A 13487-nucleotide genomic window follows, 5' to 3' on the forward strand; every position below is an offset into this window, starting at 1 on the left:
TATGTTGTGAGCTCATATGACATTGGCCAGGGGTTATGTAAATGTTTTGAAGAGCACTGGGCAGAGCAAGGAGCCCTGCAGGACTCCGCAAATAAAATCTTCAGAGGTCTAGGAGGACATGTTGACAGTTTGGGTTCTTCCTGTGGGGAAGGAGCAGATCCATTCAAGGATAAAGCTCTGGATGCGTGCTTTGCGGAGTTGTTGGGATCAGAAGGGGCTGGAAGACAGAGTTGAATGCTCTGTCTTCTTGAGCCTATCAAGTTGAAGGTTGGTAGGTCTAGAAGAATGAGGGATGCGGTTTCCCCTTCATGGAGGACCCTCCAGATGTAATTTGTTGTTGCTATAAGGGCGGTGGTCATGCTGTGATTGAATCTGAATCCTGATTGTGTGGGGTTGAGTAGTTGGTGTTTGGCAAGGTGGTCGGAGAAGCGCTTGTTGATGGCTTTTTCTAGGGCATTGTCTGGGTAGGGAAGGAGGGATATTTGTCGTAATTGGCAACTTTGGTCAAATCAGCTGATGTGCAAGGTAAAATGTTTCTGTGTGCTTTGCAGAGCCTAATCAATAATCCCCTTTGCCCTGACTACAGGTACATTTTTCAATATATCCTAAATTTAATTTTGCATCTCTTGGTTGTTAGTATATGTGTTGCCTTTCAAATCATTTCCCTCTTCTATCTCCAAGTTATACACCCTATTGTGTTACCTGTTTTTGTAACCACATCCTTCCTCACCGCAAGAGCACAAGCCTATCAGCATGACCTACAAACTCTCTGCAGGCCCTTATTCATCTGCTCTGTAGCCGATAATTTCCCCACAGTGATGAGACTTAGAACTTATTAATACATCTTCATAAAAAAACCTAGCTGCTCAAAGCACCCTAAAGTGGTGAAATTAGAGCCTATTAACTGGCATGTATAAGGCTCCAGGATTTGAGTGTGAGTGAGTGTTGAGTTAAGGTGCAATAAAGGAATGTTAATTACGCTTTCTCAGACCAGGCCATGCTTTAATGAGAGGGTGATATATATAAACTTTGATTTACACTTTGCATGAGTTTCATTTCCAGACTTATATTATTACACTCATTAGATAAAATGATTATACAGGTTACAGTAACAGTGTATGAATGGGCTCTCCTAACAGGAAGATAAACCAGAAGCCCAAAACCAAGCATTGACAATACCAAAAGTTCTGGCTTTAAAGGAATGCTGTGTGGTAATGTGAAACATTACAAGTGAATAGAATGGGAATGGATATGTATTTCAGTGGAAGCAAAGAATTAAGCAATAATATTTGTGTAGGTTAACCCTTTCCTTGCGCCCATCGGCCAACGGTCGTCGCGAGCACTACCTCCGTAGTGCTGCGCACGTCCGTTGGCCGACGTGGCCCTGCCCACTCAATGGAATGCCCCGCACCACTGCGGAATTGCCGCCGTGGTTCAGGTGTTGACAGGTGCACTGTCAAGCCAGTCGTAAACACCCATGTCTGCCCTCCTCCGATCTGTGCTACTGCCAAAGAAAAACACCATAAATTATCTAGTTATCTAGGACACTTTAATAGCATTACAATGTCTGTGTGGCCCTGAAAGTTCAATATCGGACAGCTTGATACATAAACAAAATGGACACAGCTGGGTGGAGGGCAAGCACTTTTTTTGTGGAAGCACACAACCTCTGCCCAATCAAAACATGTACTCCTAATCCTCAACATTTTGGGCATAGCCAAAGCCCCTCTCTAGTGATGTTGATAACATTGCTTGGTAATATCTTAGCTGTCAATCTAGACCACAATAAGTGGTTTACAAATGGCACTAGATGCTACTTTCAAATAATTATACACTATCTACAGTGTAATCATTACAGGGTTTAGTTGTCTGGAACAAAAGCCCTTTATTTTCAAGGAAAATGCTTATTAAAAGCACTGTTTTGAATATTGTACTGTTTTATTTGGTTGTCTATGGTTAAATGAATACACGTGTTGTTAATGTAAGTTATTTTTGTTCAATTTTCTTATTAATTTAAGAGAGAGTATAAATAATTAAGGTACTACAACATGTAATACATAAAAAAAATGTATATACAACATCTTGAACAATAAATTATTAATAAAAAGACTAAATATGAGCAATAATATATATATAATGGATAAACCCTAATAAAACAGATAAATAAGAACCTAATCATGTCATTTCATTTGTATTACATTTAAGTAAGAATAATTTATCACAGAAGGATGCATAAAAAGACCCACAAGAAAAAAGAAAAACGAAGAGAGAAAGAAGAAGAGAAAAAGGAAAGAAAAGAATAAGAAGATAGAGAGAGAGAAAGAAGAGGAAAAGAGAAAGGTACTCCAGCCTTACTAAAAGAAAAGGGAAAATCAATCAGCAGTGATAAAAGGATACTGAGCCACCAGACCCTGAGAGGCTAAATAGATAAATTTATCAAGGGATCTCCAGACACCAGAAGAGATAAAAGGGGTATATTGTCCCTCCTCCACTTAAGTGTGAGCACCGCGGAGAGGTACCAGCAGCGCTTTTACAGTTCCAGCAAAGATTATCATCTTTAAGTTTCAGTGTATACAGACGAGCTGGGTTCCAATGTAGAAGATTGATGGTGAAAAACTTTGATTGAATTAGAGAAGGAGCAATTTTATTAGGTAGGGAAAATTTCCCAATGGTTTTCCAAGCGTCCAGTGTAATATGTTTGAATACATCAGAATCAAAATGGTGTATCCATTTGAGCTGTGTAACCGTAGAAAGTAAAGTCGAAGTGATAAACAAAAGCTTATATATATTAGAAGCAACATGTCCTGCCTTACCCCAAAGCTGTAGGAGAGAAACAGTATTTGAGTCCGGATAAAAAGTACTTTTGAACAAAGCTACCTTAATTTTAAGGAATGAATAGAAATCAATATTATTGAGACTATATATTGAGGCCAACGTAGAGAAAGGTAAAGGATCATTGTTAACATCTTAGAAATGCTTGACCAATGTAATGCCTTTGTTGACCCAGTGTAACCTTGTCTACGCGTCCACCTGAATCTTAATCCTAGGATTGTGCCACAAAGAGGACCATCTAGAGTTTTGAATGTGTAAGGACACTCTCCTATCAATTTTTTTCAATGCCAAAATGATGTCCGATATGATACGTCCAGAGAAGGGGAAAGTCAATGTAGACGCAGTCATCAAGGCAGAGGTAGGTAAGGGAGAACAGAAATATTGTTCAATATACAGCCATGACGGAATATGCCTAGTATCAAAAGAAAACCATAGAGCCCCCTGAGAGGATAAGAACGCCGACTGATATAAGCTCCAATCTGGGAAATTACAACCACCCATATCATGAGATTTCCTCAATTATTTGTACGCGATCCTAGCACGTTTGTCATTCCAGAGAAATTTAGAGGTGATCACACCCATTTCATGAAAAAAAGAAGAGGAGAGATTGATAGGGAGCATCGATGACACAAAGTTGAAAATGGGAGTTATCATCATTTTCAATGTCTGGAGACGTCCCCACCATGAGATGAACTTAGACGACCAGGTCTCCAAAAGCTTTTTCACTTTATCAAATACTTGAGATTTATTATAAGATACGGTATCCGACAAAGTCGCACAAAACTAAGTCCCTAAGTATTAAAGCCGCTCAGACTGCCACTTGTATAACGTATCTCCCATGTGAGAAGAAAAGCATAACCGATTAAGAGGGAACATTTTAGTTTTGTCTTTGTTTAAAGTATACCCTGAAACAAGAGAAAATTCTTTGATAATGTGAGAAATAGCAGGAATTGCTCTTTCTATATCTTCTGAGAAGATAAGAACATCATCCGCATACGCGGCCGTTTTGATGTGCTGTGAATTGTTAATGTAAGTTATGAGGTTTTAGTCCAGATATTTTTCATTTTGTCACAGTAGTACATTTGAATGGATTGAGAAGTGAAGTACGATACAAATATTCCGAAATATCACATATCACTTTATTCATCATCATGGAGACAGAGACAAGATGATATTTACATATAATTAGTTACCTCCCAATAGTGGCCTTCTTTACTGCTGTGATGATAAATAGCGTCGCCGTCTCTAAAACAGGTGATCTGACTACAATGACCCGGATACAAGGAGGCCAAGCATGTGCCGTTTCTGGGTAATTAAAAGAACAATGCATTACCAATAATATACCGTTAATTTCTCCCTAGCTCTCTATAGGGTTTTGATTTATATTTAATAGCATTTTCCTTGCATAGATAAGTAAAATAATACTTACCGACAACAGAACATTTCAGCAATATCCTAGATGCACAGATGCGATACACAGTTTCCCTGAGATGACTAGTTCAAACTGCACCAGGTGACATTTACCCATATCACACTCCTACACTTTACATCTTACAATGTCTCTGCCCGGGTCCACAGGTTCAGCGGACGCCCATAACACCTTTCGCCACCCCATGAGGGGAGGAGGGACAGCAACCACTCAGTATCTTCGCTTAGGATTTGATTTTTAAATTATAATATAGAAACAGAGAACACCTTTGTGTACCTTCACAAATCCTTTTCCGACCAACCCCTGTCATTGAAAAATCAATCAATAGGAGGGATGCACACTTTGAAGTCTTTATTCTGTTGGTCCTTTTCAGGCCATCAGTATGTTCAGATCATAGTCGTCACACATCCATCAAGTAAGACCAAAGGGCATAGCAACTTCCTAGTATACTGCAATAGGAAATTCAAACCATCCAGCAAAAAGACATCGAGAAAAGTAAAGCAAATAAGAAATAAGAAAGAGGGCACAGACATGTAAGGCAATGAAATGAATCATTCCAGGGAGCACAGGTAGCTCCAATGCTCCTGTCATATCCCTTGTAGGGCTATGGCTTACCCATACGTCTTGCACACGTTCTTTCTCTTGGTAAATCCCTCAGTTTCCCCCACTGATTTCAATTACAACATGTGTGATCTAGATCCAACTCCACTGTTGCTAATGTACAAATTCATTTCATGATATCCAGCTTTTTATAGGGCACTAGAATATTTACTCAGGAACAGTTTACAGCCTTCCAGAAACTTTCACTGCTCCGGTCAAACCTCACGGTGTCATTATCTCCATGGTGTAAATCTTCCCATGCCTTACCAAGCCATTAGTTTTGCTGGGAAGGATTGAGCATTTCCAAAATTGGGTCAACACAATTCTTCCCATAGCAAGCAACTGAGCAATCATTTTAGAACATTCACTGAGTTAGATTGTAAGAATCATAAATAACATTTGAAATCTAGCTAACTGGAGCCATCTAGGTGTGTGTGATAGCATTAATCCTCTCCCTCCTTTCTTAGCAAACGTCTCAGAGATGCACCATGGATCACAATGTTATGTCACAAGAATCTTGAAGGCCATACTAATTGCTTATCTGCAGCCCCGTGGGAAGACCTCAACTAAATATGAGCCCAGAACTCATTTCATTGAGCCATCCCCATTTGAATTTCCCACACAAAACACTTCGATAGTTTTAAGATTAGCTGTATGCAATCAATGCATGTGTTAAAGGCATCCATTGCTTCTATAATTTTGCTGCCATTGTACTCTCTAGAAACTCTTTTAATCTCAAGAGAACAGGCAATTCTCCACTGCCTAGAATTCAATTCCACTCTTACAATTCCATATTGATAAATTGTCCCATCTTAAAAAGCTAGCCCCTTTTTCTCTAGGTGCCATCCATCCATCCACCATTGATGAAGCAGCAGTATTGTATTGCAGAAGAAGAAAAGTATGCCTCCTGATCATCAATCAATCAATCAATCAAGAACTTGTAGATCGCACTACTTACCCGTGAGGGTCTCAAGGTGCTGGGGAAAGAAAGGGGGGGGAGGCGCTACTGGTCGAACAGCCAGGTATTCAGTAGCCTACTGAAGGTCAGCAGGTCTTGGGTCTGTCGTAGGCCCAGACTAGATCTTGTACCCTACAGGGAGAGGTCTCACAATTGTGCTTGACAATGTGTTGTGCTGCCTTATAACAGGCCTGGAGGACTGAAAATAAAATACCTCCGTCTCACAGGGAAGGCATAACATCTTTCATGTTATCCTAGGCTAGTTCCTCCAAAGAAACCTCCATGGCTTTCCTATTTACCTCAGTTAATTACTTGGGACGAACCATCAACAGGAGCATAGTAATTATGAAAAGAAAATACCTGCATTTCACACCTGGGCCTTCCAGACGCCACACAGGCCACCTTAAGAGCATCCTCCATGCTATAGCAGGTTTCATCAACAGCCTTCAGAAATACAATCATATAACGTAAAACCTGCTGGATCTCTACTGGCTCTCTTGCTGGCCTGAAAAATCTTCAAAACCAGTGGGATCATCTGCAAAGTCAAAAGTATGGGACCTCAGCCTATTAGGCTGACATGCTCACTGCCTTCTGTGGCTCTAAGCGTATATTTTGCCAGGACGCCATCAAACTGGAGTAGGCTATAAACATTTGTTTATTGGTATTTCCAATGTTTTTCCAACACATTTCAGGATACATGCATATCAATCATGACATTCCGTGACAGCTTTACATCTGTAAAATTTACATCTCAACAGCGTTAGGTAAACAGTGTCTCATACCGTCTCTGCTCGGAGTTTTCCAATTTATTTATGATCATGTTATATGACCACTAATTTGGGGGTTGTTGCCTACTTTGCTGTCTAGATCTCATTTGTCTCTCTTTGCGGTTACTCAGTGCCCGTTCTCCTATATCTCCACATTGTTTGGATGCCAGCTATAAACTTAACTGAACCCAATGTAACTTACTAAACGCATCTAACTTATTTCCGCATATGTTTTTTTTGTGCTAAGCTATATACTGGGGTACCTTGGAGTGTGTGTAGAGTCTATACTAGGTTCAGGGCCTGTGTTGTTAAACCCCCATGTCAGGTGCGCGATTTCCTAATTTATGACATACTGCATACCATATGTTCCCTCCTATTTGAGATTACTTTGCCTACTTTATACGTTCCCCCTCAGCTATGTCTGTTCAGGTACTCGACCTGAGGCCCCTGCCGCTCCCTCTCAGTCAGGTTCCTCATTTGCTAGCTCTAGGCTATCTCAAGCCCTTACCAGCTCCCTCCATTGGTCCGCCATGGGTCACTTGCACACTCCCTTCACTTCTTCCCAAAGGTGTGCCCTCCCCTTTGCTTCAGCCCACAGAGTGAGGTCTCTTTTCCAGTTCTTCATTTGTGGCTCGTTTCTGTCTTTACAAGACAGCGTCACCCGTCTCTTGGCAAGGGTAATGACCAGGTCAATGAATTTATTTCTTACTTTTCGCTTCGGCGGGCGGGGAAAGAGACCCAGCAAGCACACCTCCACAGAGCTGTCCAACTCCCTCCCCAGTGTGGCCCCTGTCCGCTGCACCACCTCTGTCCAGAAGGGGGTCAGTATCGGACATTTCCAAATCATGTGGATAAAGTCAACGTCTTGTTGATCGCACCGAGGGCATGTCCGCATCTTACCTTTGTGTATAAATCTGAGCCTTTGCGGGGGTCAGGTAAGTCATGTGTACATAGTTGAACTGAATGTACTTCGGTCGCGTGCTGTGAAATATTGACTTGGGGGAGGCCAAGACCCTCTCCCACTCCCGGTCTGTGAGTTGTTTATTAAACGCAAATCGCAAAGGGATAAACCCATTCTGGTTTGTATGAATACTTATTTTTATAAAAACCTGTGTTGTGTCCATCTATAGTGTTTTCACTGTATTACTGTGTATACTCACAAATGCTTAACACACTGCCTCTGAGATAAGCCTGTCTGCTCGTGCAAAGCTACCAAGGGGGTGAGCAGGGGTTATTAAGGAGTGTAATCCCCTTATCCTGATTTAGGAGTAAGGGTCCCCATTTGGACAAAGGTGAATACCATTGCCAACTGGAGACCCCCAGATCTAACTGTTATCAATTTATATCATTGTCATGAATGAATATTAATATTAGTAGAAAGACTAATGCTATAGGAATAGCATGTCGAAAATACACAGAACAGTTTTAATATTTATCTGATGCGTCTTTCTATAAAATATATGAAAAAACAGGAGGAAAAAACGTTTTCACTAAAAGATGAATTAAGTTTAAAATCAACAAAAATTATTATTTAATTAATTTTTTGGTTAGTTACAGAATTACAGTCCACCATTGATTGTGTTTCCTATATAGTTTTTAACATGGGCCTTTAATGCTGTCTCATCCAGTCCAAGTCTATTGTCAATTGTTTGGAGACGCTTCTCTAGTTCATCTAGTTCTCTGCATAAAGTGCTCCACACCCCGACTGATTGACTCAGGCAGTGCCCGCTGACTATCACCTTAAATGCTTCCCACTCCACCAGCACCGTGGAGGCACAGTGTGCATTCCTGGCGAAGTAGGTTTTGATACAGGAGCCTAGGGATTCCTTGAATGGGCTGTCTTCTAGCATATCTGGTCTGAACATCCACATAGGGATCGGGCATCTAGTTCTTGGTGGTTGATGGAACAGCAGCAGCACGCTATGATCCAAGCAGGTGCACCCCAGATACTAAGTATGTATGTACGTCTCATTAATATCTGTAGAGCAGAGGAAAGCATCCAGCTTAGTGTGTAGTTGAAGGAGGGGGAAGAAGAAAGATTATTCCCTGTCTGTTGCATTCTGCACCCTCTAAGTGGCAACCAACCTCCAGTGGTCATCCACTCCTGAAATCCCAATGATGTGCGATGTGGCTGAGTCCCAGGGAGGGGGGTGTGAGCAATCTAACGCTACATCCTGCACACAGAGAAAATCTCCAACTATAATTGTGGCTTCCGGAGCTTGGTCTGTTAATTGGGCCGAAAGTCTACGCAGGAAAGTTAACTGATCATAGTTTGGGGCGTAGATACTACCTATGGTTATATCTCTGCCACACAGTTTCCCAGTTATCAACACATATCTCCTGTCTTTGTCAATCTTAGAACTGCTGACATCTAAGGGGAACCCAGGTTTAACCAACACCAAGACACCTTTAGCAAAGGCTGAATAGCTTGTTGTATATATCTGCCCCCTCCATCTTTTATATAACCTCTTAATTTTGCTCTGTGGAGATGCGTTTCTTGAAGCAAGGCAATCTGTACCTCCCTCCTCCTCAGATAGCTGTGCACAGTGTATCTTTTGTTTATTGACCCCAGACCCCGCACGTTCCAGGTGATCAATCTAATAGTACCTGGGTCAGCTGCCATAGTTGGCGGTATCTTGTGTATACACAGCTCCCCACCACACACCCCAGGCAATCCCTGCGTCACTAGGACCATTTGTATGTACTGAAAAAACAACAATGCGTAACAAAAGAGCTCCCCATAACGTATAACTACCTGATCCCAGAGTGGCTCGACAACGGTCGGCTGCCAAACCTTATCTCTGTCACTAACCACCAGTGTAGGTTAGAAACCATAAGCCAGTTAATCAAGTTTGGCATCTTGACCTGTCACATCAGCCCTATATGTTCCTTTCGGGCAAGGTCTGCTTCAAAGTCCCTTCATCGCTAGTCCTGAAGAGACCCTACATTGACTAAATGCCAGTCGAAACGCCGTCGACACACAGAAGAAGCGAACCATTACACAGCGCATGTCATTGCATATTGCTGCTGTCTACACAGAGATTATTCTTGTTAATGGTCGACTTTACAAAAATTGTGGAAAACTTGTATATAGAAATTCACACTGTCACTTAACTTTGGGTTCCCGTTCTCACTTGGGACACAATGCACTAATGTTTTTTGATTTTCAAATTATGTTTATATTGCTTTTGGTCTAAAAATGTATAAAAATGTTACATGGATTCTCCTGTGTTAGTGTTTCTTTCGCCCTCTGTCATTGAGGTATCCTCTAAATTATTGCAATTTTGCCTCCTTTATTACAAAGGTATCGTATCAATCCACAGGAACCGTTGTTTTTCCTTGTATATCGAAATCTATGTGGGCTAAGTCCCCCATCTTACCCGACCGTGCTCCAGTGTCTCACCAGTTGCTTATCAGATAACGTCATCTGCAGTCCCAGGGGTCACTATCAGCAGAGCCAAGCTGCTGGTTCCGGAGGCCTTAGACCCCGAACCCTCCAATCAATTTCCTAATAGGCCACGGCTATGTACAGTGGACGTCACCGCGCTGGACACCTCGATCCCTCATAATGAAGGCTTGGAGGCCATAGAATGGAGTCTATTAAGAAATGAATTGGAGGACACCAATAAAGTTTTTTTGTTAGACCTTTTTCATTTTGCATTATATCACAGTTATTTTCAATGGAAAGACATGTTTTTTGAACAACGTAATGGTACATCAATGGGATTTGCGGGGGCACCGTCCTACGCAATATCTTCATGGCAAATTTTGAATCAGATCATATTCTACAGAACCCAGATTGGAAAAAGGGATTGATTTTATTCAAAAGATATATTGACGATATATTTATCATTTGGAAAGGAGAAATGAACACACTACAAGACAATATAAAACCGCTTGAACACTTGCCATTAACGGATCAAATCCACCTACCATATGGATAACCCTCAAATAACATTCCTGGACGTGTTGATAACTGTTGAAAATAACACCATAAAACCCAATGTGTACACTAAAGTTTCAGATTGCAACAGCTATTTACATTACAATAGCTTCCATCTAGAATCCTTAAAAAAACATCTACCTCTGTCACAGTTCTCTTCCCTTCCCCCTCTGCCGCGCCCTACCGGTGACACAACAGTCACTACTGACTTATGGCTCCGGCTTCATTAGGGCTGCCCCCATGTACTTCTCCCACGGCCGGGTACCAGCCCACAGACCACACACCCACCTAGCGCCAGCGCTACATGCAGTTTTTCCTCTTCATCCCCCTTACTACCCTCTCTCCCCCCCTTGTACAGCACCGTTGTAAACGCAGTCGACCACCCAGTGCAATAAGAGGCGCAGCTTACAATGTGATTGAATCTAAATTAGAACCCGAATTCTGAAAATTAATCTGGAGCCACATTGTTCTTTTATTCACTGTATATATCCTTAGCACCAGTCACCACGCGCCGTTTATGCTAATCACATTGTCACTTGCGTCGCCACTTTGTTCACCACTTGCACAATTTGAGCAGCAAGTACAATTAGGGTTGTATTCATTGTTTTTACTACAGTGCTGCTACAACTGTAATTTGCCTTATTTTCGTCTTGATAAACATGATGCCTTGAGCACTCTGCAAGTATTCAAAGAGTCTCCTTATTTCCTTGCTAATAATGTCTATGACATATCATATCTAATTGTCTTTGAAATACTACCTGTTGGGATACTGTTGTTTATTCTGATCTCTTGTTATCTCTATGAGCAACAAGTGCTTTATTGTACTTGGGATCAATGACCAGATTGAGTTTACATGTCACTAAATGCACTCTTGTGTTGCTTTATTTGAATCAACCGATATAGTTTTTTAAGAATGCTTTATTGTTATTTCCATGCACACAATGAGCTTTATTGTACAAAATGAGTTTAATCTATCATTTCAGATGACACACTGAGGTAACAGATATCGTATGTAGTTATTGCATACTGCTTTACCATTAACATATACAAGCACTTAGTTCGCAAGACTCAAAACTTTTATTATGAACTTTCAGATCCAATGAGCACATAACGATGTAGATCGTAGGACGGAGAGTCGCGCGCAGCGTAAGCGCTTTATGTGAGGGCATTGGTTAGCTTTTAACATGTGAGAAGGGGGCCTTCCATAGTCATGTGAAGAGGGAGTGCGTTCTAATTAAAGCATACGCTAAGTCTGAACACATGACTAAGGCGGAAACAACAAAATAGAGCGTCTATGATGTTCCTGTTGTTTCTATGCGGTGCGAAGACAAACATGCTACCAAGGATTAAAGCTTCCCGAAACGCCCTGACATTAAGTGTCTGAATATGCAGACGCTTTTGGAATTAGGCTAGTGGTAAGTTTTGCTGACTTTGCGCTATGATACACTACTGAGTCAGAGTAAAGATAAACGCGTTAAGCTTTCACTGTAAGTGTTGAAAGGTCCAGGCGATTTTAAGAGCGGGGTTAGTTGTAAATCTAGCTGATATGCATGTCACAATACGATTCACTATTCCGTGAGACCACTTTTGGATCACGTGGCTTCAGACTATTGTACATAATACATAAGAGTGCAGATGTTTCGCATTAGCTCTAAGAGCCATTTGTTTATATGCTGAATTTATACTGTATATATGCTCATTGGGTTTTCCTGTATTTATTCTTAGAAACCCGATGAAGGGTCATCAAGTGACCCGAAATGCATTGGGTTTGTCAAAATACTCCGTTTTGATGCTATCGCATTGCAACTATGAATTAATGAAATTCCATTGAAGATTGAAAAATGAATGAATAAATTCATGGAATCATAAATCATCAACTAAGTGTGTGAATGATTTGTTCAATTTATGAAATCAAGTTAAGAAACTTTTTAAGAAAAAGGTGCACACATCCAAGGGACTGATTCGTCTGACCCACCTAACCTTCTTCCAATCTGACACATACTGCATCGGGTTTGCATCAAAGTGTCCATGAGAAGTTCTCCTGCTGCAGGTGGTTTGCTCTGCCATGCCCTGGCCAATAAGCTCCATTTCTCTGTCTTTCGCGCACTGGTACAAGTTCCTCTTTCAGACAGTTTCTTTGTTGTGTTGTTAACCCTGGCATTTATGGCAGTCACTCCATAAGAGACCACATGTATCCAATGTCCATGAAGGCTACTAAGGCCATGAAGATTTGGGGGAAACCCATTCTCGTGCGCAGAAGAAGCACAGAGCTGTTTGGACAGTGCGGTGCAACAAGCCATTGCTCAAAGCTGGTAACTCTTGTGCATTTTCCAACACCAAACACCAGCTCCAGACGAAGGGAAACAGTTGCAAAAACTAGGTTAATATTAGGAAACCGACAAAACTAGTTCAAGTTATGTAAAGAAAATGCTTCTGAGATAAAAACGTTAAACTTTTCCTACAGTGAACCAGGTGGGACGGGGGCTAAGCCCGTGGGGCCAACATCCTTCACCGGGGCTTGCAGAAGGCAAGATCCTCAACTTGAGAAAATTACTCAATATAGTTATACCTACCCCAGTCTTCGGACAGCCTTTGCAGCGCCTTAAAGCAATTCGCAGGTTACCCCAGCACTATATAAAAACACCCACTAAAATAACCGGGACAAGGTTGCAGGACTCTGCAGGCCTTTCCGCTATACCCCGCTCAAACACAACCATAAACTTTTCCCTGTAAACGCAGATTTGATTGTGCAGTTTAAACATTTATTGTAGAGACCAGAAATAAAATTAGACCCCTAAAATTGAAAACGTATCTCCTAAATATTAAAAGACACCGCACTCTCGGTTCATTTGCTCGGATAATCATGCCCCACAGCGTAAAAAGCTCTCTTCTGCAGCATCACAGCATAGCTTGTGAGAGCACGAGGCGCTATGAACCTCCGCCACTCACAGATAACAG

The 13487-nt window shown here is 41.4% G+C and overlaps 1 protein-coding gene across 2 annotated transcripts in view; it reads right to left on the bottom strand.

Annotated features, from left to right (window-relative positions):
* Positions 1 to 13487, bottom strand: part of AGGF1 (angiogenic factor with G-patch and FHA domains 1) — a 425972-nt gene that overhangs the window by 221338 nt on the left and 191147 nt on the right. For both annotated transcript variants that reach the window (XM_078675220.1, XM_078675222.1), the window contains exon 7: positions 4026 to 4137. In XM_078675220.1, coding sequence (XP_078531346.1) covers positions 4026 to 4137 — 112 coding nt within the window. The remainder of the gene's footprint in view (positions 1 to 4025; positions 4138 to 13487) is intronic.

Source organism: Lissotriton helveticus, chromosome 2_1, assembly GCF_964261635.1.
Source record: "Lissotriton helveticus chromosome 2_1, aLisHel1.1, whole genome shotgun sequence".
Lineage (NCBI taxonomy): Eukaryota > Metazoa > Chordata > Amphibia > Caudata > Salamandridae > Lissotriton > Lissotriton helveticus.